This window comes from Echinops telfairi, unplaced genomic scaffold (genome assembly GCF_000313985.2).
Source record: "Echinops telfairi isolate 266 unplaced genomic scaffold, ASM31398v2 ScPeMD7_41;HRSCAF=154, whole genome shotgun sequence".
In the NCBI taxonomy this organism is placed as follows: domain Eukaryota; kingdom Metazoa; phylum Chordata; class Mammalia; order Afrosoricida; family Tenrecidae; genus Echinops; species Echinops telfairi.
In genome coordinates this window covers 430,665-456,654 of record NW_022103939.1, presented here as the reverse complement: position 1 = coordinate 456,654, position 25,990 = coordinate 430,665, and the positions used below count along the sequence as shown (strand labels likewise).

The 25,990-nt window shown below is 48.8% G+C and overlaps 1 protein-coding gene across 1 annotated transcript in view; it reads right to left on the bottom strand.

Moving 5' to 3' along the window:
* Positions 1-10,668: 10,668 nt before the first annotated feature.
* The window catches only part of TRIM3 (tripartite motif containing 3), a 38,014-nt gene continuing 22,692 nt past the window's right edge, over positions 10,669-25,990 (bottom strand). The window contains exons 3-12 of the mRNA XM_004717060.2: positions 20,301-20,532; positions 19,915-20,066; positions 19,529-19,709; positions 18,545-19,277; positions 18,322-18,425; positions 13,483-13,650; positions 13,116-13,284; positions 12,865-12,935; positions 11,358-11,498; positions 10,669-11,234 (exon numbers count right to left, since the gene is read on the bottom strand). Coding sequence (XP_004717117.1) covers positions 11,082-11,234; positions 11,358-11,498; positions 12,865-12,935; positions 13,116-13,284; positions 13,483-13,650; positions 18,322-18,425; positions 18,545-19,277; positions 19,529-19,709; positions 19,915-20,066; positions 20,301-20,532 — 2,104 coding nt within the window. The 3' untranslated portion in view covers positions 10,669-11,081. The remainder of the gene's footprint in view (positions 11,235-11,357; positions 11,499-12,864; positions 12,936-13,115; positions 13,285-13,482; positions 13,651-18,321; positions 18,426-18,544; positions 19,278-19,528; positions 19,710-19,914; positions 20,067-20,300; positions 20,533-25,990) is intronic.

Sequence of the window (25,990 nt, the reverse complement as noted above, 5' to 3'; positions counted from 1 at the left end):
AATTAAAAACATTGTTTTAAGAAAAAATTTTTTGTGGGGAGGGTTACCCCCTCATATAAGGAACTACCAAATTGTTCTCCACAATGACCACATCATTTTACTATCTCACCAGAATGGATGAGAATTCTAATTTCTCCACCTTTGCACCCATACTTGTTTTCTGATCATAACCATCCTAGTTGGAGTGAAGAAGCAGTAGACCTCACTGTGGTTTTGATTTACATTTCCTTAATGACTCATGGGAGTCCCAGGGGGGTGCCAAGGGGTTAAGGACTCATTTCAAGTGCTTGTTGGTCATGTGTGTATCTTCTTTGGTGAAGTTTCCATTCAAGTCTTTTGTCCATTTTTTTTTTAATTGAGGTATGGAGATTTTTGTTGGAATTAACATTGCTGTGTAGGAATTTCACAAAAAAGAAAGAAAGAAAGAAAAACTAGAAAAAGAAAAAGAAAGAAAGTGCCCTGCCCTGCTGTAAAAATTATAGCGAGAGATACTGATGCTTATATACACTTAGTAACCATGCATGCATATATACGTATACACACATATACGACTTAGAATACGCCAAGACCAGCTGCTTTTTTCAATTGTCATCCAAGGCCTTTCTGGAACATTCCCAAGTCTCTTCAGCTTTGCCCTTGGGCTAGTGATTTTGGGTCAATAATTTCTCACTATTGCCAAATGTCCAAGCGTCACCTCCACCCTCACCCCCACTGGCAAAGCGCTTTGGGAAAACCCCTGGGAGGGAGGTCTGACAGTAGGGGCCTGGGAGAGGAGGTGTGGTCCTTCCAGGAGGCACAACTATCATTAGTCTTTCTTGGTAGTTTACACCTTAGGGGGGAAATGCTCTATTTACTCATCACAGAATAAATAGAAATGTTACTGAGGTTTCAAAATATCTTCAGCTAATTCCTGCTTAAATGCTGTCTTCTCAACAAAGCCGTTGCTGACCAGGTATCTAGCTATTTCAGGCTCTTGCTTGTTTCTTTTATGTTACTTATTAAAATTAGAAATGATTTCAGCTATTGGTTTTATTTTTCCTGTTTTCTATTTTCTTTTCTTTTTAACAGTTTTATTGGCACTCCATCCACATATCATACCATCAGTAGCTCAACCGTATCAAGAAGAGTTGTACAATCATCCCAGCACAATCAATTTTAGAACATTTTCTTCTTCCTTGTACTCAGTGTTATTTGTGTAATTATTTTTTTAATTGTGGCAAAAATATACACAACAAAATATTCTCCAATTCAACAACTTCTACATTTATAATTCAGTGACATTCATTATACTCTGTCTTATGCAACCATTATTGATATCTTTTTCCAAATTATTAACATAAACTCAATGCCCCCTGAACAAAAGCTCTTCCTCCTTCACCCATGGGACCATTGGTCAAGTGTGGTTTCTTTCTTTCCTTTATCTCTCATTTTAATAGTTTTCTTGATATAATATTCGCGTATACAGTTCCATAATTAACTCGCTTTTTAAAAGAGTTGCATATACATCATTACAATCAGTTCTAATGCTTCCTCCTCCCTCCTGAATTCATTTTTTCATTGTTTATTTCCCAATTCCCCTCATACACCCCCCCCCATCCCTGATAAAACATTGCACCAGTTATTGTCTCTATGCATCCACTCCTTCATAAACTGGGGAACCTAATGGAAACAATTAAAAAAAACAGAAAAAAGAAATTTATAATAATACAAAGATAAAACAAAGAGTAGAAAGAAAAGATCACCATCAATATTTAAAAAGCCAGAGAAGAAATTTCTGTTGTGGAACAAGTGAGAAATACTTGAGCCTAGAGCAATTTCAGGGTGGGTCAAGAGAGAAGTCAAATGACCAAGTATCATATTATCCCACGGTGTGATCCACCGTAATCAAGTTTACAATCATCTCTGTCTGATAGGAAAGCTGTTCGAGTCCCTCGCCTGTAGCTAGAGGGATCTGCCAGAGGCTTAATCTGACTAGCTAGTCTGCAGATGGATTTGCGGCACCCACTGTCCTCCATAGCCTTCTGCAAATTGGGTGTTCACAATTCAGGCCCTGATGCTTGTCCCTTCACCATGTTTGCATGTTGTTATCAGCATCTTTGGCTCACACAGGCTGGTGTGCTTCTTCCATGGGGACTTAGTTGACGGCTCTCTTAGATGGCTGCTCATTTAAATACACGCCTGGAAGACCCAGACACTATTCCAATGAATTGCCGGGCCCCATCTGCTTTCTTCACCACACTTTGTTGTAGCACCCTTATCTTCAGTGATCTCTTCATGAAGGTGAGTACTGAGTGGGGAAATGTTATAAGAGCTAACTGTTCTTGGATTGAGGCTAGAATTACATGGGAGTCCAGAATCCACCTGCTTGTCCACAAGTTATGAACAACTGTGGTTTACTTTGGTGATCATACTATGACAAAAACAAAAATCAATAAGAACAATGACAAAAAAGATAAAAACAAACAACCCACCCCACCCAACCCTTCCCAAAAGAAACGAAAAAGAAAAATGTCAATCATGCCCCTAGGGCATAAGGTGCTTGTGTTGAAAACATCAATAATTTATCCAATGGCATAGAATTTAAGATATTGTTGATAGGAGTGTATTCAATTATCGTCCAACTGCAAGCTGAAATCCATGAGATGTTGCTTTGTACAGATTGATTTCTTAATTGAGCTTTGTTTACATTGAGCATGGGGGTTGGTGCTAGGGGAAATTTTTCTGTATCATTTCTTACTAGTTGCCTGTTGGTTTACCGCTATATTCCTACCACCTAACAAAGTGCCCAAATTTAGCAACAACCGTGAGGATGGCCCAGGGCCAGACAGTGTCTTGCTCTGTTGTACAGAAGGGTCCTATGAGTCATACACAGCTCAACAGCATCTAACGAAATCATGCCTGGCATATAATAGATGCTCCCCAAAATGGATGATTTTTAAAAGTTCATGGGAAAAGTCCACTACCTTCTAATTCTATATGTCCATGAACATTTTTAAGGTCCCTTGTATTTATTGAATGCAAATGATGGCTTTCAAATACTAAGCTGCATTAATGTAGCAGTCAGATTTCTGACAATCTGCCTCCTCTTGTGGTTAGGAGAATATTAGGAATTGGGGGCACCTTATGATGGAACCGTCATAGGCCCCCTCATCATTGCTCTCCATCATACAGTTCCGTTTCTCTCTCCTCACATTCTTTTCCGCCAGCTACAGGGTAAGCCTCAGTGCACCCTGGGGACCACATTTAAAGCCTGCCCCATTTCCATATGGGCAGAGTCTGTGGGCCAGGGTCAACCCAGGACCTCTGTTTCCTAACCCAGCGTGGAAGGCTCTGACAGCTAGAAGACCTTAGTAGAGTCTCAGATCCCTCCTGCCCTCTGTAACTGTTCCTCCCAGAAGGAAAACAAAGTTTTCTGGGACCTCTAGAACACTGTCACCAGGCCTCTGCCATGAGGCTCGATGTTCTCTCCTGATGAACGGATTCCATAAGCCTTTGTTAGGATCGTTCCCTCCTCATAGGTCAGTGCTGTCTGAGCCTTTGGCAGCATGGGCCATGCCAAAGCGACTGTAGCCTGACACCCACTTCTCAGTGCAGGCTTGCTAGCTGACCATTCCCAGCACACACCTGGCCCCCAGTTGCTGGTACTGGTGGTTGCTGCTCCCAGACTCTACCTCTATGCTCCCTTTCCTTTCTCTTCCAATCTCTGAAACCTAAAATCACCTTCCCCCCAGCTAGGATGGCATTCGTTCTGAGATGCCATCAGTGGTCTCAGATACCCGCCTCTAGCCACCAGCCATGTTTACAGATTTCACTGAGGCATCCATGCCACTGAGTCTCCCCGGGAAGATGGAAGCGATGCACCAAGTCATACCACCCCACCCATACAGGAGACCTTAAATCCTCCTAGCAGGGCCCGATGCACCTCCTGGTGCAGGGGACCAGCCTCTCCTCTCCTCTAGAGGAAGACTCTTTGAAGAACACAGCATCCTCTGATATGGGATGATGGTTTTTCAGTTTTTGGACAAGTCCAAAAACTCTGGTCCCCATCCTCTCTGTGGTAGTTACATAATTTGGTGTCAATTTGGGACTTGAGAGGAGTAAGAGTGAAGAGGCGGAGTCTAGTCTAGCAATTGTGTTATAGCCAATGAGGCCTCTGTGTGGGCATGGCCTCCCCCTGAGGATTCTGGGAATTCTTGGATTTCCCTCTTGGAGGTGGAAGGCACTTCTCTCTCTATGCTTGTGGGGGGAGGTCAGATGCTCAGGCATCCTCCCTGAGGGTGCTAGACTGCAGTGGGCCCCGCTCCCTGCTGTAAAGACAATGAACAGGCCCCCAGTCATCTATTTGGTTCCTGTAGGTGGAGTTCACACCCTACTGAGAATGGTCTCTATCAGTTGAGCCAGGAACAGGTCAGAGCAGTTCTGTGACATCCAAAGTTAAGCTGCCATCCTAAATCTAGGATCTGCCCATCTTGTCACATGTATACCCCCAATCCCTCCACTTCCTATTGCGTGTATGTCCCTAGACCACCCCCTCTCATTACTGTGTAACCTATAGTGCAACCCCTTCCTGTGACACATGTCTTTACCTGTAATTAGTGGGCTTGCAAGCCCCCCAAAAGGTATATAAGCCTGGGTTAGGAATAGAGATCTCTCTCGCTGGTCTCTCCCTCCCTGGCCTCTCTTCCCCCTCTCCTCTCCTCTGTTTCCCTTTCCCCTGGTCCTCCTTCCCTTCCCCCTCTCTCCACGTGGCCCACCAAGAGGGGCTGAGGTGAGCAATGCTACCATGTAATGTGTCCGACTTCATTAATTGACTCTCTCTTATATCTCATGCTCTCGATGACTTTAATATATTACTTATATCTCTCAACCGTACAATTGTGCTTACTGAACCCGCAGTTAGTGGTGGGGGAGCTGGCTCCCCCCCCGCCCCGCCCACTTTATACTACATATCTGACTTCCTGAGACCCTCTACTGACAAGACACATGGAACTTATGTTAGTGCCTGAGCTGGAGAAGCCACGTGGAGACCCCTGCCAGCACTGAGATGCTTCTACCACCATTGGATCCATTAGACTTTGCACCCACTGGCTTGTGATCTTCCTGCATTCGGTGTCATTGCATGTGTTTCGTAAGTCTGAAGAGGACTTTGTAGATTGGTATCAGACATATGGGCTAATATCGGACTTATGGACTTGATCTGGACGACTGGAATGTTTTCTCAATATTTAGTTGCTCCTGTACATAAAGCTCTTTCTTGTACACATATGAATGTCCATGAATTTGTTTCTCTAGTCTACCTGGACTAACACACTAGCCTCTCTGGATCTATGTTCCTGGAAGCGTGCCATATGGCCCCTGTTCACAATTGTCTCCTCGTTCACTTCTCTATTCCAGCAACATCGACATCATTATCAGAATCTCCTTTTACCCCAGCCACTAGACCAGCAGGGTCTTCTGCATTGCAGGTGGCCCAAGTTGAAGCTCAAGTTGTGAGCAGTTGCTGCAAGGCTGAAGACTACGTTCATTTGGGAACCCAAGCTGTAGAAAGGTTATTTTTTCTCGCACTAGTCACCGAACACAAAGTTATAACTTTCAGGGAACCCCATGTACTAGCTTCTCTACCATGCACTTGAAGAGGCCACTACTTTTCCTCTCTAGTGATAACTCTGTGATGAGCATCTTTGTACAAGAATCTCTGCTGATTCTTAAAAAGGAAAAAAACTTTTTGTGAATTGGGTGAATGTTTACAAACAGATCGGTGTTCTGCTCAGGCCTTCATATAAATTTTGTTTCATATCACCGATTCCGATCCCCACAATCTTCCATCACGTACCCCACTTCCTCCCTGTGTTTTCTGTTCTTTCCTGTCCATTCTTCCTTCTTTCCTAAGCCTTCTGAACTTTGTCCTTGAGTAAATGCTGCCCTTTGGATTGCCAATGATGGATTCCCCTGAGGTGTGTGTGCCTCCCTAGTGTTATTGTTTGACTAAAAATTGAGCCAGGAGGGCAAGTTCATTTCCAGACCCAATAGGTGACTAATGACCATCACCTCGGGGACTCCACCAATCTCTACCCAGCCAAGAAACCTTTTGTTTTTCTTAATGATTTTGGTTCCACTTGTTTCTCTCATTCCTATCTAGAGTCTTTCAAAGCAATTGGTAGTGGCAGCTCTTCTGATCTGGCTCATCTGGTCTCAGGGTTGTGGGTGCTGACATGCACAAGGTCCATTATTCCCTTGGATGATTTTCACATCTTTAATATTCTTCACTTTTTGCCTCCAGATGGGGGGAATGATTGCACCGCAGGTAGCTGTTCATGAGTTTTTAAGACCCTGGTCCTTACCCACCAAAGTAGGATGGGTAACATTGCCTTTGTGGAATATATTATGCCACCTGATCTTGATGGTCCTGAGACCCTGGTTCAGGGCCCACGGCACCAGAAACTCATTCCTTTAAGGTATTTGGATATGTCTGTGTACCTTCCACAACTCTGCCCCTTGGGTACTCCACCACATTCATGGATATACAACTTGCAGCATGTAAAAATACTCTGTCAGACATATGTATACCCCCACTCTCCTTCCCACACCTAATCAGCTTCTGTGTCTATCCATGCATCTAAGCCAAAGGATTGCTATGAGTTATAATCCACCCAATGGCAATGAGTTTGGGTTTTTGTTTTGCTTTGACTCATACATCACCTTTACTGCAGGATAGTTTACACAGCAGCATTTACCTCTGTTGCCTCAAACTCTTGCACTCCTCTCCATGTCTTCCCCTTCCTCCTTGGGAGTCCACTTCAGGCCCCAAGTTCAACCCTCTGACCAGGGCTGAAGGCAGAGTGCTAGTCTGTGCTTGGACTGAGTGTCACCAGGAGGACATGGGAACCAGTGAGCTCCCACCCACCAACTGGAGACTAGAGCCCAAGCTTTCATGAAACTACCTCTTCTTCACCTTCCCCCTTTGCCCATCTTAGTCCTGGCGGTATAGCCTCTGCTGCACATCCCCTTTGATGCTCCTTTCCCTTCCTATGGAAGCCTCTGCTGCCTGGTGTGTTGGGGCATCTCAGTCCCTTGCTTGATTTCCTAGGGAATTCAAGCTTGGGGAAGTTTAGCCTTTCCATAAAGTTTGGCACTTCTCATTGTCTTAACAAGAAACTTGCTTTCTCCGGGTGGGGTCTCAAGATGAGTCTGTGTGTCATCATGGACAGAGCAACCTCATGCTCTGCAAGGGGCTGGATTTAGTTGGGACACTGTCCCACTGCCTCTAGGAATGGCTATTCCCAGTCTGTCTCCTTGTTACTGATCTGACCTCAGCCATTTTCCTCAGGGCCCACTGGGGGTGGCTGTCTGTGTGGGACCTGTTGCCTTTGGCTCTGTGTTCTAGGGAGTAGCGAGAGGTAAGGTTCCCTCTTGCCCCAGCTTAGGGATAAAGTTGCAAGCGCCACAAAACAAAAACCCCCAAATTACTGATGCTCCACATTGATCTCTACAGCATGTACAATTTCTCTTGCTCTCAAATCACTCAAATCACCAGCATAGCCCACTCTTGGGTCTCTAGAATCGACATGCTTGTTGTTGTTAGGTGCCATTGAGTCAGTTCCAACTCGTAGTGATCCTGTGCACAACCGAAGGAAACACTCCCCGGGCCTGCACCGTCCTCACAATCGTTCCTATGTTTGAGCCTTGTTGCAGCCACTGTGTCAATCACCTCCTTCAGTCTTCCTCTTGTCCACTGACCCTTTACTTGACCCAGCCCAATGTCCTTTTGCAGGGACTGGTCTCCTGATAGTACGTCCAAAGCACGTGAGACAGTCTACACAAATGCTTCTTTGATCCGTGTACAAATTCCACACGAGCACAATTAAGTGCTGTGGAAGTTCCATTCTTCTCAAGGTTATCCAGTTTGTTATGATCCACACACTCAAATGCCTTTGCATCGTCAATAAACACAATTAAGACTCTTTGACATTCTCTGCTTTCAACCAAGATCCATCTGACATCAGCAATGCCATCTCTTGTTCCAAGCCCTCTTCTGAACCAGCCTGAAGAGTACTGACAGCTCCCTGTCAATGGACTACTACAACCATTGTTTGATGATCTTCAGCAAAATTTTACTTGTATGTGATATTGATAATGATCACACTGAACACTCTGTTGAGTAACTACCAGAATGGGTACAAATAACTAGTCATTAGAAGAACAATCATAATAATCATTACTTGCTCATATTAAGGGTGGTATAGGACCAGGAAGTGTTTTGTTCTGTTGTACAGAAGGTTGCTGAGTAGAAACTGACTCAAAGGCAGCTAACAACAGTAACATCTATTGAGCACATGTCAGGCAGTGGGCTAAACACTTGACATAGAGTGTTTCATTAAATACGTATAACAACTTTTTTCAGGGGCCCCAGGTCCCCTATGTTTTGTAGGCACTGTGTTGATACCTACTAATAGTCACCCTATCAGTCAAAGTAGAATGTCCCCATGTTTCTGTGGGGCAGGGGGTGGGCTGGGGGGGGGTGTGTGAGAGAGAAAAACAGCCATTTCTGTTATGCAGGAGGTGGCTGAGTCAGAACTGGTGTGATCACATCAGAACTGTGCTCAATTGGGTTTTCCATGACAGATTTTTCACAAATAGGTCACCAGCATGGCTTCTGAGGTGTCTCACGATGGCCCTAAACGGCCCATCTTTTTGTTGGCAACTAAGTGCACTAGCTGTGTGCATTTGGGACTTCGCATCTATGGCAAACAGAGCTGATGCTGCCCAGCCATTCCCATCTCATAACGACCTATAAGTACTATGAGGTTGGTTTTGCAGAAACCAAAATCTGAAGTTACCATGGCTAGTGAGTGGTGGTCCCATGATTTCCACATTGGCTGTCTGGCTCCTCAGGGTGTGTACCATGGAATGTGACAGTAATATTTTAAAAGCTGGGTCACCAAATGGTAACCCGATTAGTAGGGCTGGCCAATTTCTAGTGTTTAAATACTCCAACCATGGCCAACTTCAAGCAACCAAGACCCCGCCAAACCCAGGGTTAGGAGCAGTAGCACAATGTTATGGTATCTCAACTGCATGGATACCATAGAAAGAGGATGGCAAGATGTAGGGAAATAATCCAGAAGTAATGAGTTTCGAATATTTGTTATCTTCGTTTTAATAAAATCTATTTAGCTGTATATAGTTTTACTAGTTGGGCTCCATAATGTGTCCCTGTCAGTGTCCCTGTCCACGGCATTGCCCTAACAACATTACCTGCTTTGTTTACTGTTATACCTTTAACACCCACAATGCCTTCACTATACTTAATATTGAATTCTGAAATTCCTACGTCCTAATAGCAGCTAAAATCAGTCCACTTCTCCCCAGGGTAACCAAGACCTCCATACGGTCCAAGCAATGGCCCCTCAAGAGCTGCGGACACCTGATCTTCACAAGTTCAATAGCCTAGAATAGCCCCTCCTCTCCTTATCCCCAGCATACTATACCAAGCCAGGCCTAGCTCTTTTCCTTGACCTCTCATGACCCATCTTTTCAGATTCATCTCCCCATTCCCCAACTTTTATTAAGTGCTTGGTTGATGACCACGCTAGGCATTAGGGAGCCCTGGTGGCACCATGGGTTGCAGGCTGCCAACGGCAAGGTCAGCAGTTCAAAACCACCAGCCACCCCTTGATCGAAAGATATGGTTTTCTATTCCCATGACATTTGGTCTCAGAAACCTACAAGGGCAGCTCTACTCTGTCCTATACGGCCACTCTGCGTTGAAATGAACTTGATGGCAGCAAGCTGAGGTTTCTGAGTTTATGCTAGACACTAGAGGCTCTGACTTACCAGTTAAGAGTAGGACAGTTATAGTCCCAAGTTGGGACTCTGCTCTTCATCAGCACTAGGACCTACTTCTCTGAGCTTCAGCCTTTTGCAGGCTGGAGAAATCCTGGTCCCTACCTCACAGTGAAGCCAGATCACTGAGTGCTGGCTGGAATGAACCCTGGGTCTGGTAGCCAAACACTGGCAGATTAGAGCTCAAGAGGGGGTGCTAGGCCTCCAGTCCCACTGTGGGGAAAGGGCAGCAAACATTGGGCACTATGCAGCCAGGGTTTCAGCACCGAGCTCTATCAAGAGCTGCCCAAATTCAGTTTTTACCTGGGAGAGCCGAGGTTAACCTGGACAAGATAAAGGGCAAGGTCAAAGGAAACAAGCAGGCTGCTCTACAAGCTTTTGCATATACTTTGTCATGGCCTTATTGGCTGTACTTGCACAAAAACACTAGGGGAGAAGAGGGAGGGCATGTGTTCACACAGTCCCAGATCCTCCATCAGGTGTAATCCAGGATTAGGCTTGAACTTCAACGACTGTCCCCATATTCTGCAGCAGCTGGCTGTACTCTGGGCACAGGACATTGTCTTCGACTCTTGCTCAGGCCCGGGGCACAGAGGTAAAGGGTTTGCCTAATTCTCCAGGAGTTGCAGGACCTGGGGATAGGGCTTTGGCAGGTGGCTCCAGGCCACAGGGGTGCACTCTTTTACTCTCCTCTCTTGCTTCAAAACATCAGGCCCCAATTTAGGCCCCTTGCACCTGACAATGCGCTTTGGCCTGCCCACCAAAAGTGCAAGTCCCACCAATCCATCCCCCACATCCCCACCCCACAAGAAACCAGCGAAACCATCATGGTGAAGACATTTATTTAATACGGAGGGTGGGGTATTGCTGTCTCTGTGTGTATGGGGGTGAAAGGGAGACAACCAGAGGGGTTTGTGCCCTGGAGTCAGAGGCTGTTGTGGCCCCAGGTTGGAGTGTGGGGAGCAGACTGAGGGGGTAGGGGAGGTGTGTAAGGGGTTAGGGTGAAGCTCTGCACACATCCTTGCAATCACAGTCCAGGCCCACCCAGTCACCAAAGCAAGAACCGAATAAATAAAGTGCAACTGTAGGGTCAGGGGAAGGGAGAGGGAGGGCACTGGGCGTACCCACGCCCACAGCCCACATTCAGTGCTGCCAGGTCTGGCCCACCTCCTGCCAGACCCTTTTGTCCAATCACCCCTTTGTCCATCCCTCCATGAGCCAGGTGGAGCCCCGTACAGCTACTGGAGGTAGCGATAGGCCTTAAAGCAGTGGTTGCCAGCATCAGCCACCACCACGTGGCCATCCGAGGTCAGTGCCAGGCCTTGGGGGCCGTACAGTGGCTCTGCTGATGTGTTGATATAGGACAGGAAGGAGCCAGAGCTGTCAAAAACCTGGGTAAGGAGTGGAGATTGGGGGGGGAGAGGCGAGATCAGGCAGATGAGGAGCTCTGGGGGGTGGTGTGGGGAGGGGCACAGAAGGAAGCCAACCCCCAATGCCATCCGTGCCTTACTCACCTGGATGCGGCTGTTGCCCCAGTCAGCCACAATGATGTTTCCATTGGAATCCACAGCTACTCCCGTGGGGGCATTGAACTGCCCGTTGCCTTCACCGTGGGAGCCAAACTTGAAGAGGAACTCGCCGTCGGCACTGTACACCTGGCAGGGAAAGGGGCTGGGGACTAGGGACCAGGCCTCAGGCAGAGGATGGGGACTAGAGGAGAATGAAATGAAACCCCCCTGGATGGGGATCCTCCGATCTGCAACTAGAGCTCAGGCCTTCTACTTAACGTTCACACCCATGTACTCTATTGCTTACTGGCCATCTCTAGCTGATGCCCTCAGTACATCCGATCTGCTGGGCCATCTTCCCTGGAAAAGCTGTCCTGTGTCCTTTCGCTCTGTGACTGGCACCTCCCAGTTGGCTGTGGGTCATTCTTGACTCCACCTTCTCTCAGGCTTCACAGACAATGAATGATCGCAACCCCCGATTCTACCTCAACTGCTTCCCTTCCAAATCTGCACCTGTCTCTATTTTAAGATGCCCTCAATCATGTTCCAGGTCCTCATATCATTCCTCAACTGGATAACGTCTCTCTCTAACGATCTTCCTAAGACACTCAGGGTGGCATCATTCCCTTGCCCAAAACCCTTCAATGGCTCCCCACAGAAGAGAGCAAACCCCCCCATTACCCACACCAAGAAATTCACTGCTGACTCACAGCACCCTGCTGTGGGTTTCCTAGACTGTAACTATTTATGGCAGTAGAGAGCCCAGTCTTTCTCCCTCAGAGCTGCTGGTGGTCTGGGACTGCCGACCACATGGATCACAGACCAACATGTAACCACAACACCACCAGGCCTCCTTAAGCCCCATAAAGGATCATATCAATCTTACCTTCCCTGGCACGGATCAAACCCAGCCATGGAGTTCATGCCAACTCATGCCTCTGAAGGTCAGAGCAGGACTTCCCGGTACGGTTTTGACACGGTCATCTCGAGGGAAGCAGACTGTCACATCTGTCTCCCAGAGCCGCTGGTGGATTCCAGCCACCAACCTAGCTGTTCACGGCCCAATGCTTAGCCACTGTGCCACCAGGGCAGCTTCTCTGTACCAGATATAAGCTTCTGGAACACACTAAACGAGTGCCTCCAGGGCTTGACTCCTCCTGGCCTTGACGCCACTTTGCCTCAAATACTGCCCCCTTCTCTCTTTCTCTTCATTCCCACTTGTGCTTTGTGCTTGTCTCCATCAGTCTCACGTGGATCAAGTATGTCCCCAGTGCCCTCTCAGTCCCTGACATTTCCTTCCCCTATCACTGAATCTCTCGCACATGCAGTAACAAGGGAACATGTCTGCTTTGTAGGCCTGGCTTCCAGCATACTACCTGGAACAAAACAGCCAGGCTGCAAACGTTTATTGTTTGAATGCATGACCCCCAGGGGAATATAAAGCGAGGAGCTGCGGGGTCTTGTAGAAGAAAGGGTGTTGGGGCAGTGCTCACAGAGCGGGGAAGTAACTGACCTTCACGGAATGGTTATGGAAATCCGTCACCACAATTTCATTCTTGTTGTTCACCGCTACAAAATGGGGCCCTGAAACAAAGTGTTTGGAAAGGAGAGGGGTCTCTGGGGCTGGGGTTAAGTGGGAAGAGGTCTAGGGCAAGGAGGCTTTCTAAGGTCAAGATATAGGAGAAGGATGCCTGTCACTGGGGGGATGGGGCAGTTTTCTTGGACTAGTGTATCAGACTAGGTCTTTGAATCATCCCCCAATACCTGCAAACTGGCGGTCAGTGGCCCCACGGCCCCCAAAGCGGCCAACCAGCTTGCCATTGGGCTGGAAGGTGAAGACGCAGCAAGACTTGTTGTCCACCACAATGATGTGTCCATTCCGGTCTACAGCCACTCCCTTGGGGCCCATGAGGCGGCCAGCTCCAATCTTGGTCTAGAGGAAAGCGATACCCATAGGAGGTTTCATTTGTCTGCTAGAGTGGAGAGTCTTAGCCTGGCTCCAAAAAAGAATTTTGAGCAAGGGACAGGCCAGGGAGTAGGAGGAGGCAGGAAGGAACTAATCCAGGCCCCGCCCATCAAGTATCACTACAATGGTCAGTACACCTGGTTACTTGGGGTGCAGGCTTCTCACCTTGAACTTGCCCTCAGGGGAGAAGATGCTGACCCAACGGTTGTCGTAGTCTGCCACAATAATGTCTCCATTGGTGTCCACTGCCACACCTGTGGGACGCTGCAGCTGCCCAGGTGAGCGTCCTCGGACCCCAAACCGGAATTTGAACTGGCCCTCATTGGAGAAAACCTGGAACAGAGGAGCAAGGGAGGGGGCGGGAAGGAGGGGAGAGACTGTGGGCACAGAGGGATAGAAGTAGGATTCTGAAGGCGGAGACCACCCCTGCCCCATCACAGTACTCACTGATACCACACCAGGGAGACTGGGAACATAGCTATAGACTGCGGGAGACATACAGCAGTCATGTGAATGGGTTGTGAAAGTAGGAACGGGCGAGGCAGTGACACGGAAAGGCTCTACAGAAAAGGAGATCAGCTAAGAGCCTAACAAGCAGGCTACAAGAGGGACCAAAGCCGGCCAGGAAAGGATGAGGACAAGTGCAAACAGGGCACAAAGACAACACAGGGTCCAATGCAGGCGGTGCTCCAGGGGCTGTGCAGAGGGGCTGGATGGCAGGCACCCCCCGAGTAGGTAAGAGGAGGGGTTGAGCTTTTTCCTGGGGATAGTCACTGAAAACTTCTGGGCAGGCAAGTGATAAGATCAGACTTAATAAAGAGCACTCTGAGCTGCAGGGAGCACTAAGCCGTGAAGCTAGCTGGTCAGTCAGAAGCTCTGCTCATAAGCAGGTCCAGGAGAGGGTGAGGCTGGCTTCTCCCAGGTTAGAGGAAAGCATGTGGACTCACGATGTGACTGGGGATAGACACAACAGAACCGAGTGGCACACCAGAAAGGGGCGAAGAAAGTCAACCAGGATGAGTTCAGTAGGTCAACAAGTACAGCCATTCAGGGTACAGGCTGACAAGGGAACCTTCCTTCCTCCAGGACAAAGTGAATTCTTCAACCTCACCCCACTCACTTGTCTTCATCTCCTTAGCCAACCAACAAGCTTAGGTGTCCCAACCCATTATCACCTTAAGGGAGGTCCCTTAAGCTAAAGCCTTCTTGCTGTTCCTTCACAGTCAAAACATTACTCATGTTTTAGCCTCACACACTCAGCTTTGTTATAGGCTCTGGGGACACAAGATGAATCAGAGCCAGAATTAAGGTTCTGTCCGTGGGCCTTGCTCTCTGATCTAGGTCTGATTCCGCTTTAGTAGACTGGGCTCTAGGTTGGCAGTGCTGTCTGAGCTGGCCCCATTGGTAGAAATCACTCCTGCTGAGGCTGACCTTCCAGCAGGCTGAGCAGAGCAGTCCCTGGTTCCTCCCTAGTCCTTGTGGTGGGCTAGTACCAGCCAGAACAGGAGGGAGGCCCCCAGCCTGATGTGAGAGGCCCCCAGCCTGATGTGGGAGACCCCCAGCCTGAAAGAGCTGATGTGAGAGGGACGGAAAGTTGCCACCTGATCAGCATGCAAGTCAGTTATCTACCTCCTCCCATCTGAGCGGTTCAGCTTGAGACTCAACCTTCCCATCCTACCCCAGCTCACAACTTGAGACCCACCCAATTCCTCCTCATCTTTGATTCTCAAAATTTCCCACTTTTTTTCAGAGAAACAAGTATTGATCAAGCCCACCCGTAAGTCAATACTCACACATAAAGCCAGGTTTCCATGATGTATGCTCGGTAGCGCTCATCCAAACCTTGATCACCTCTGGGACTAAACAACTGGCAAATACCGGTGTTCACTTGAAAGTTTATAAACTAGGTTAGAGTAGGAATAGTGTCCTTCCATTTGCTGAATTATGTCCAGCACTATTCTAGCAGTTAACACATAGTAGACCTTCAACCCATGAATTCCTCAGCTCCATCTCAGACCAGACTGGTTGCCTCCGGTCAATTACCCTGGGACAAATCATCATCCTGCTCACCTTGAGCCAACAGCCTTTGATTGGTCCGCTAGCTTCTCCGCTTGGATGCTGCACAGCTCCCTCAAACTTAACAAGTGCAGAAGCGAATGCACAACTTACCCCCGGCCTGCTGCTCCTCCTCCTCCTGTACCTCATCACAGTGAATGGCAGCACCCCGCCCACTGAGTCCTGTCATCCTTGACCCTGCTCTCTTAAGAGATGGCTCAGCAAAGCCTACTGTATGTATATTTGCGTCCTAACATCTCTAGACTCTGCTGGTGCCCTAGTTTGGTCCTTAACACAACTTTCCTATACCCTATTAGTAGACATAGGTCCCCGAGTGAGAACCCCAAGCCTAGTGAAGGAAAGAGTCAAACAAAACCAAAAAAAAACCAAAAAACAAAAAGCAAAACGACAGCAACTAGGGATCCCAGTAAAGAAGGAAGACACTATAACAACAGCTGGAGTTGCTCAGAGTGTGATGCAGATGACAACATTTTTTGGAAAGAGCTGATAAATTTTCTAGACTAAGACAATTTATACAAGAATATAATAAGGGTGAGTCAAAAAGTACTGCTATAAAATCACAGAAGCCTTCTCCAAGTAAACAAAGAAACCAAAATCAGAATGTAAACGTTATTGGCACATCTTCCATCTACGTCTACCCACTTCTGAAGGCAGGGTCTCCATCCCTCTAGTCCTTCCCCCATCAGTTCTGCACTCTTCCACGCACACCACGTAGAATGGTACTGTGGTATCAAGAGCGTCAAATCGTGTTCCTGTGAAATGGTCTTTGAATTGTGGGAATAAAAAGAAGGGGCAACACTGGGGTTATGGGCTGGCTGGGTTGAGGCTTCCTACTGAAATTCTCATAGGACGGCTCTCGCTACCCTCGAAGAAGGAGCAAGCGCATTGTCACAATGGGAAAGATGGACCTTGAATAAGGAAGACCATTGAAGAATAGATGCATTTGAATTGTGATGCTGGAGAAGAATATTAACAGTACCATGGACTGCTGAAAGGACAAACTGATCTGTCTTAGAAGAAGTGAGGCCAGAGTGCTCCTTCAGATGGTAAGACTTCATCTTACACACTTTGGACATATCATCAAGAGAACCATTCCCTGGAGAAGGACATCCTGTTGGTAAGTGAAGGGGCAGGGAAAAAGAGGAAAGTCCTCAACGAGATGGATTGACACAGAGGCTGCATCAATGGGCTCCGGCACAGGAACAATTGTGAGGATGGCGCAGGACCCTGTAGTGTTGTGTACATAGGGTTGCTATGGGTCAGAGCAAACTCGATGGCACCTAACAACAAGAAGCTAAGACAAATCTGACCCTCATTAGCTGAAGGGGAAGCTCACTGAAGATCTGGGAGCCTGGTCTATCCCAGGACTGAGAGGATCTCCGAGGTCGAGAGGTCGAAACTCAGTGGTGGAATCCATGGGCCAGTTATGACACTGAGGTGCCAGTGGGAGTAGAAGCTGGACAGGTCTGGGTATGTGCCACAGCTGCCAGGTGGAAAACAGGGCCGGGGTGGAGAGAAATGAGATTTCCCTAAGCATTGAGGAGTCTAGCAGAGCTACAGCTTTGACAACAATATTCAGGTGGGGTAAGTAATATTTCCATTTAAGAATTTTAGATTTATAGGTGCTGGGAACTTAATATATTCCGGAAAATATTTTTTTTCGGACAAAATACTTCCAAAAGCTCAAGTGCACTGCAGTAGTTAGAAACAATTCCTTATAAGATAAACCCCAAATTCCATAGCATCACCTCCCAAACCCTACCAGTGCCCTGCTTCCAGGCCCGGTGGGGTCCATCCAGTTCCCTGAACAACTCCTCCAATACTTTGCCACCTCCCGGCCTTTGTTTACAGACTCCACCTGGACAATGCTATTTTTAACAATAGTTAACTTTAGAAGGTTCACTATGTGTCGGGCAAGGTACATGACATCATTTAATGTTCCCCGCAACACTATGAGGTATTATTTTCCTAGTTTTACACATGAGCTAACTGAAGCTCAGGGAGGTCACATGACTTGCATTTAAGTGGCAGGACAAGGATTCATGGCCAGGTGTCTGGTTTCAGGGTCTGAACTTCTAATCACGATACTGTGCATGCTGGGCTCACTGCAGACACCTTGCAGCAGAGACCATGTCCATGTCCGTTCAGTGCCTAATGCCTTAATCAGCTCTATGAGATCATGGGAGGGAGGGGCAGGGGCAGGGGCAGGGTAGCACGACAACTTCTCGCCACTGACAACAAGCAAGTGGAAAGCTAATTGCAAAGGGATACACTGGGACTTATCCCGCCCTCACGTGGGTCAGAGTAGAACTGTGCTCCAGAGGGGTTCCAATGGCAGGGATTTTTCGGAAGACCTTTCTTCCACCTTGGCACCTTGGGGTAGACATGAACCTCCAAAGTTTTGGTTAGTGTTTGAGTGCTTAACTATTTGAGCCACCCAGGGATTCCAGTCACGAAAAAAGGTACCCTCCCCAGCACCCTTTTTTTTAAAAAGTTACTCCCACTTGACTGCCTCACCAGAGACTAGCTGCTGTCAATACACATCCGGAAGGCAGGCGGGTGTGTTTGAGGAGAGCAGGGAAGGGCAGAGCCAGCATCCTGCTCACCAGGAGCAAAGGTAAGACAGTGGAGGCCCAGAAGGAAAAAGGAAGGAGTGGGGCCCTGGGACCAGGAGTGGGGCCTGGGAGGTGGAAGTCACAAGCGTGGTGAGGTGTGGATTACTGTTTCTGCAGGTGGAGGTGGGGTGGGAAAGGGGTAGATAAGCGGTGCTGCTAGGATTTATTCCTCTCTATGGAATGGTACTATCTGTAAGATTTCATCTTTCAAGTGACCGGTATCCGCTGCCTTTTTTTTTTTCCCTCTGAGGCTGAAGCTCAAGCAGCAAATTTTGATGTTGGGGGAGGACCGGGGAGGTGGGGCTGCACGTACCTGGATACACTGGTTGTTGCTGTCTGCTACCACGATGCGACCACTGCTGGCTGCTGACACACCCTGTAAATTGGTGAATTCGCCTTTCTCCCGTCCGCGGCTGCCTGCGGGGCAGGAAGCGCAAGAGAAACGCAAACATAATCTCAGGGGTCATTCTCAGCCTCACTCCCCTTGCCCACCCTCGCTCAAGGCAGCCCCCATCCGGCTCCATCCGCCGCTGTACCAACGCGGAAGACGAGTTCATCCTCAATGGGGTTGTCCTTCCGTTTGCCACCCGTGCTGTACATGGAGCTGGGCCTCCGCACTGCCTTCTGGCGCACGTGGCTGCCCGGGCCGCCAGGGGACTTGACCCGACGCTTGACATCGTCGGGAGAAGGTGGCAGGTCGCCTGGGCGCAGGGCACGCACGCGGAAAGGGCTGCCGCGCACTGGCTGTCCGTAGAGCAGGACGGAGAGGAGCAGCTCGCCCTCGGTGCGCGCGGTGTACACCAGCTCGTAGGTGCCGTTGTTGTGGTCCACCACGGGCACCGGCAGCCGCGAGCCGTCGGGCCCCGTGATCTCAGCACGCAGCTCCGCGCTGCCCGTGCGCACCAGCCGCCCGTCCTTGTCTTTGGTAGTGACGGTGAGCGAGGCGGGCTGGCCCACCAGCGCCTGGCGCAGGCCCTCGCCCGTGGCCACCGTCTCGTGTGCCGTGGCGCTCGTGGTGAGCAGCGCGCCCACATTGAGCACGGATCGCCGCAGCCCGTCGACCTCCAGGACCAGTTCCAGTTGCGAGTTCTCGTGCGGCCGCTCGGGGAAGGCCTGCGCCGCCAGCGCTGCCAGGCGCTCTCTCATGTGTTTCCGCACGAGCAGCACCTCGGGGGCCGAGCCCAGGCGCAGGGCCTGCTCCGCGAAGCTGCAGCTGCTGCCGATGTGCTCCTGGCCCTGGCGCAGAGTGTCTAACTGGGACTGCAACACCTGAAGGGGAGAGGCGAGGGGTGGGGTGCGGTGGACACTGGCCCAGAGACTGCCTCTGTGAGCCCCAATGAGCCTGCGAAAGCGCTGTGGCAGGGCAGAGGGTGGGAGCAGTGGGAAAGGCCCGGCCTGATGCCTAGAGGCAGAAAGGGAAGCCTGGAGAGAGGGGCCCAGACGGGTGGGAAGCAGGAGCAGCAGTGGAGGCAAAGGGCCGTCGTCGGTGAAGAGCTACCGGGGAGGGCGGGCACACAAACCTTCTGCTTGGCCCCAAAGATGGCTTCCAGGTCGCTGACCAGGGCCTGCTTGCGCTGCTGGAGCACTTGCTCAAGGTCCTCAAAGGCGGCACTGATCTGCGCCAGGGCCTCCGCCTTGCGCTCCTGCAGCTGTTGGCTGATGCCCCCGACTAAGGCAATAGCTGCAGACAGCTGTGGCAGTCTGGGGAGGGGAGGCATCTCACACAGGAGTTGCTGGAGGGTGCCCACGCCAAACCACCCGTTCACCCTGTGGGGCTCAAATGCTGTCCTTCTCCAGATCCCTTACCAGGGACCCTCCCCCTGCCTTCCCCAGGCCCTCCCTCCGTCTCTCGCCTGCCTTGTACTGAGACACACTCCCAATAGCCGCCCCTCACCGCTGGGCCTACCTGCCCCGCACGGCTTCAAGCTGGCGCTGCAAGGCGGCCTTGTGCTGCTCCACCACATCCCGCAGCAGCACCGTGCCGTGCTCCCGGTGCTCCCCCGCGCGGCACTCCCCGCACATGGCCGTCTCACAGGCCTCACAGTAAAACTCCATCGTCTGATGGTGCAAGGGACTCCAGTCAGGCAACCGCCAGACACGCAACTTCTCCGCCTTTCCCACCTCTGTAGCCCTCTCTGCCCCTCCTCTGCCAGGTGCACCACCCCCCTGGAACGCGCCCCAGGAAGTAACTCCCTCGCCCTGGCCACCACTCGGCCCTCCCCTCCCTCCCCCATGCCTCTCCTCTCCCACCCACCCCAAGTCCTGGCCTCACTGGGCCTCGCTTGGGCCCACCTTGCCTTCATGGTTGGGGCAGGAGAGGGGGCGGCCAGCCACAGCGCTGAGGGGGTGGGGGTCCTCGGGGTTGGGGGCCCCATCAGGTGCCTGCTGCATGGCTTCCATGAGGCTGCTGATGAAGAAGTTGTTCTGCAGCGCCGAGACACCCTGCTCAGGGAGGATGGATGTCTGCCGGCACACTGGGCAGGACAGCGTCAGGCTCTGGGCAGGGATGTAGTTCTGAAGGCATCTGTCCAGAGTGGAGTGGGAGTCAGAGTGGCGAGAGAGGGTGAGGTGCGCCACTGTGTCCCAGCTCACACGTGGCTCTAGGGTACACCCCTCCCTCTCTTCACAGGTCTGCATTTACACTCTGTTTGGAAACCTCACTAGTTGATGCACTGTGCTTTCTGCCAGGGGGCGTAAAAAGCCTCCTCTCTGAGTTGAAACACATCCCTGACTTCGCTCAGGAGAGCAGGCATCCGTTTGCCTTTCTCAGCAGCACAAACACAAGCTTGCCCACCTTTCACAGGTGTGTATAGACCCTTCTCACCGAAAATGTACAACTAGCTCCCCTTTCACGAATCCAATGGACATTTCCTGACTGCACTGCGCTTGCCAAATGGGTGCCATGTTGTGGAGATACAATGGTAAGGTACAGCCCCTGCTCTTAAAATACTTCCAGTCTACAGAGACAAAAAGTGTGGACAGAAATAGAGAATTTAGAGAAGTGCATACTGTACTGACAAGGACATGTGTGTTGGGGCTAAGCTGCCAGGGTTCAACTCTCACATGGGCCCACTACGACACTATATAATCCAGGGCTAATTACTTGACTTTTTTCAAGCAAGGATTCCTCCTTTGTAAAATGGAGGGAGTATGAACCCCAGAGGGGATAAAGTACTTAGAGCCAAGCCTGATTCACAGAAAGCAGTATATGATGTAGGCTTTTCATATTATTTATCATTGATCTACGGAACACAGAAGATGCAGGGATAAAGAAATGCACAGAAGAGACACTTAGCCCAGCAGGAGAGGATAGCAGCATGGGTCAGGAGAGGCTTCACAAAGAGGTGATGTAGCCAAATTTTCACGAGTAATTGTTAGTCTGACCAAAGAAAAGTATGGGAAGGGAAGGTGTCCCAGGTACACATATAACAAGAAACAGAATGTGCTGGAGACCAAGGCCAAGACAAGGAAATATAAGGAGAGAGAGGGAAAGGCCAGCTCAGGTCTCAAGGGCCACACTAAGGAGCTGAGAAGGTATCCCAATAGCGACAGGGAGCCGCCAGAGAGCAGCATGGGCAGGCTTACATGTCACACGTGATAAAGCTGCTCCCGACAGCTGTGCGGGAGAATTTGAAGGGTGGAGGCATCAGAGAAGGGGCAGTGGTTTCATCACTGTCCTGCTCCAGTTATCCTTTACTAAGCACCTTGGTGCCTAGTGCTGAGCTTTGTGTGTGCGCTGTGAGTGTTGTGTATTTTATACAAACATGACTAAATAACTTCCAGCATCTTATTTTCTCATTTAAGAATACACTCTTCAAATCCCTACCTGTACGTTCTACCAGGATCAATGTCACTTCCAACACTATAGTAAAATTTCATATATATTTTATGTCCACAATAGTAGCTATTGCTATCTTTACTCTTTTTTTAATTCTGATTTGTGTCAGGCTTTTCTCATTTTTAACCTCAGCTTGCACCGATGAGGTTTTGTTATGGATAAGCTAGTTGGACTTATTCTATTATCTGCCTATTCTAATGTTACATTTACTCTTAACAATCCTATAAAGTAGTGAAACTGAGCTCCTTTCCCCAGATAGCAAAACGGACTCTGAAAGGGAGAGCTGTCTCAGGTTACACAGCCACTGAGCACTGGAGCCTGGATGCAAATCCAAATCAAGAGCTGGGGAGGACCTGCACTGGGGCAGAAGCAACAGACTACGGGGAAGGGACTGACTTGAGAGATCGTTAAGTAAAGCTAGTAGGAGATGTCTGCTTACACAGATGAGGCGTGAGAGCGAGTCGTGGTGACTTCCAGATTACTAGCTTAGATAACACTCAAAAGATCATATCATTGTGTGCTCACCTTCCCAATACGATCACAGAAGGCAAATGGGTGTGTAAGTAAAAGTGGTGAAGAAAGCTGATAGTGTCTGGCTATCAAAAGATATAGAGTCTGGGGTCTTAAAGGCGTGAAGGTAAACAAGCAGCCATCTACCTCAGAAGCAACAAAGCCCACATGGAAGAAGCAAACCAGCCTGTGTGATCATGAGGTGTTCAAGGGATCAGGTATCAGGCATCAAAGACAAAAAAATCAAATCATTGTGAATGAGGGGGAGTGCAGATTGGGAACCCAAGACCCATCTGTAGGCAATGGGACATCTCCTTACAGAAGGGTCGCGGGAAGGAGACGAGCCAGTCAGGGTGCAGTGTAGCAACAATGAAACATAATATAACTTTCCTCTAGTTCCTAAATGTTCCCCCCCCACCCCCCACTATCATGATCCCATTTCTACCTTACAAATCTAGCTAGACCAGAATCCTCTGTACACTGGTACAGATAAGAACTGGAAATCCAGGGAATCCAGGGCAGATGATCCCTTCAGGACCAGTGCTGAGAGTGGCGATCGGGAGGGTGGAATGGAAAGGGGGAACTGATTACAAGGATCTACATATAACCTCCTCCCTGGGGGATGGACAACAGAAAAGTGGGTAAGATATGACAAAATAATAATAATTTACAAGTCAAGGGTTCGCGAAGAAGGGAGGGGAACAAATGAGGAGCTGATACCAAGGGCTCAAGTAGAAAGCAAATGTTTTGAGATTGATGATGGCAACAAATGTACAAATGTGCTTGACACAATGGATGGATGTATGGATTGTAATAAGAGTTGTATGAGTCCCCAATAAAATGATTTTAAAAAAAAGAAAGAAACCCAAGCAGCTTATTAGGTGAGATGAGTTCAGTCTTGTCCAGATTCAGTTTGCCATCACAGTGGGACATCGGGTTGAGGAGACCAGTAGCCAACCGGAAAGAAGGCAGGCTAAGAGAGAGATGGGGTGCTATTGGCATTTGGATGGTCTCTGTCGTCACGGGGAGGATGAGGTCAGCCAAGGCAGGGAGAAAGCGAGAAGAGAGCACTCGGCAAACACTGGCCGAGGGGAACAAAAAGGCACAGGCAGAGAGGGAGGAGGAGAGACTGCATCAGGGACGCAAAGTGAGCGGTGCTAAGTGTCACTGGTGTCCAAAGAAGCTGAGGAGTCAGGAAAGGTAAAGACGGGAAACCCTCACTGGGAAAGCAGTCAGTGGAGTGGTGGGGAGGGAAGCGCGGGGACAGCAAGTTGAAGAGCGAAGGGCAGCTTAGAAGTCTGAATGAGAGGGGTCTTCCCTGTTGGCGAGGGAGTCTTGAGTGTGTTTCTACATGGAGATGGAACCGGTAGTGAGAGAGAAGAGGCTAAAGCCTGATGGGGCAGTCTTGGGAGGAGGGGCGGTGCAGGTTGGCCTAAAGAGAAGGAGAAGACTTTATCCTCTGAATGGAGGGAAAGGGGAAAGGGATGGAGGTGCATACAGATGGAATGGAGGTGAATGTAGATGAGCAAGAGGGCAGACGCTGGAAGAGAAAGAAAGAGGAAGATCCCCAACTTGCCTTAGACAAGAATCAGCCACTGTGTGTGAAGGAGGGCGGATTCAGATGGTGACTGCGGTGACGGTGAGTCGTCACTCAAGGAAGAAGAGTGGGGGCTTAGCTGAAACAGAGACTAGGGACCAGAGGTGGAAGGAAGATCTCCATTGTATCAACTCCCATAGCCCCAATTGTTTCTCTGAAGCTCCCTATATCTTTTGATCTGAAATAATGAATATTATTTCTTTAGTAAGTACCATGTGCCAGTTCTAAGTGCTTCACAAATATTAACTTACTTAATTGTGACCTAGTTTTCCTCACAGCCCTCTCAAGTAAGGAGTGTTTTTTTCTTTGTTGTGTAGTTGGTTTTTTTTTTCTTCTTCTCATACTCCACATTCCTTAGGGCCAGAAGGTGGGGCCAAGTCCTCCCTGCTCCCAAATGAAACATTTCTGAAGTGCTCTTCCACAGCACTTCTGAAGCTCATGATTTCTGGCTATACCACCCTCCTAGGTACTGTCTCCACTGACCCAAGAGTCACTGCACTCACTGACGTCTTCATCTGGCTTATTTTTACTCCCATCGCCCCATTACACACACACACACACACACACACACACACACACACACACACGGCACCTGACCACCATTCTCAGTCGCTCTGACATCCACAAGGTGACCCTCACACCAATATAACTTAATTCTTTGCCCTTCTCACCCCCAGGCATCTTTCTTCTACTTCCTCTTGGCTGTCCGCCACCCATAGCTCATCATTAGTCATGCATCTCTGCTGACATTTGTATTTCAACCATTCCACTCTGTTACACACTCTTCCCAGCTTGCTAAATTTAGTGTTTACTCTGTAAAACACCTTCTGGGTCATCAACACTTCTTACTTATTAATCAGATCCAGCCTGTTACAATAGCTTCCCAACTTGGCCTCTGGTTTCCATTCTTGCTCCTCGACAATCCATTCTTCACATTGCAGTCTGAACCACATTTTCAGAAGTTTGACTTACACTGTTTCCTTCTTTCAAAAAACCCTCCAGGGGCTTCCTGGTTGGTGAAGGCAGTCATGCAAATGGGAAGACAGCATGTTCCCTTTGGGCCACACAGGCTCCATGTTTAGAACCCTCCCAGACTTCACTCTATGGGTCTCTTAATATTTATCCTTTTTGCAACAATTAAACTGCATTCATTATTATCAATCAATCAATAAAATCTAAACCCTTTAACAAAACCTACAGGCTCACCTATAAATCATCCCGATTCTCTTGGACCTCACAGCATTCCACTCTCCTCTTACTCTTACTGAAGGAAAAATCTTTCAGCCACAGATTTTTTGGTGGGAGGTGCCTCTGAACATTCCATGTCTGCTTTCATATCATTCAAGGCCTTTCCACTGAGTTTTCCTATTGCCTGGAACAATCTTTCAGACCTAGCCCCTCAACCTCAGCTCTCAGGCCAAGAGTCATCTTTTCAGGGGTCTTGGGTGTGAGAGCAGTCTCTGTCTATATTTCACTTGCTCCAATTATATTCTCTAAGAAACACTGAGGATAAGATGCAACTCTCTTGTGTGCTTGCATGCTTACTGTTAGTCATAGCCCACTAGAGGAGAAGCTCTTTGAGAGCAAGGGCCAATGAATAAATGAATTCACAATAGTTAAAAATGAAGATTCTGCAGGCAAACTTGGGTTCAGACCTTAGCTACTTACTGCCGGGTAACTTTGGAGCCATTTCTTCATTGCTTTAACTACTCTGAAACTTCGTTTCCGCCTCTAAAAGGGGGAATATAATATCTACTATGAGGATTGAGTAAATTAATACATGTAGACCCTTGGTCAAGCTTAAGCCAACTTACTGCGCTCAAGTTTATTCTGACCTTATAGGGTTGACAAGGCCGTAACTTTTTTTAATTAAATACTTTTATTGGGAGCTCTTATATCTCTTATCACAATCCATACATACATCCATTGTGTCAAGCAAATTTATACATATGTTGCCATCATCATTTTCAAAACATTTTCTTTTTACTTGAGCCCTTGGTATCAGCTCCTCATTTTTTCACCCTCCCCCCCCACCCT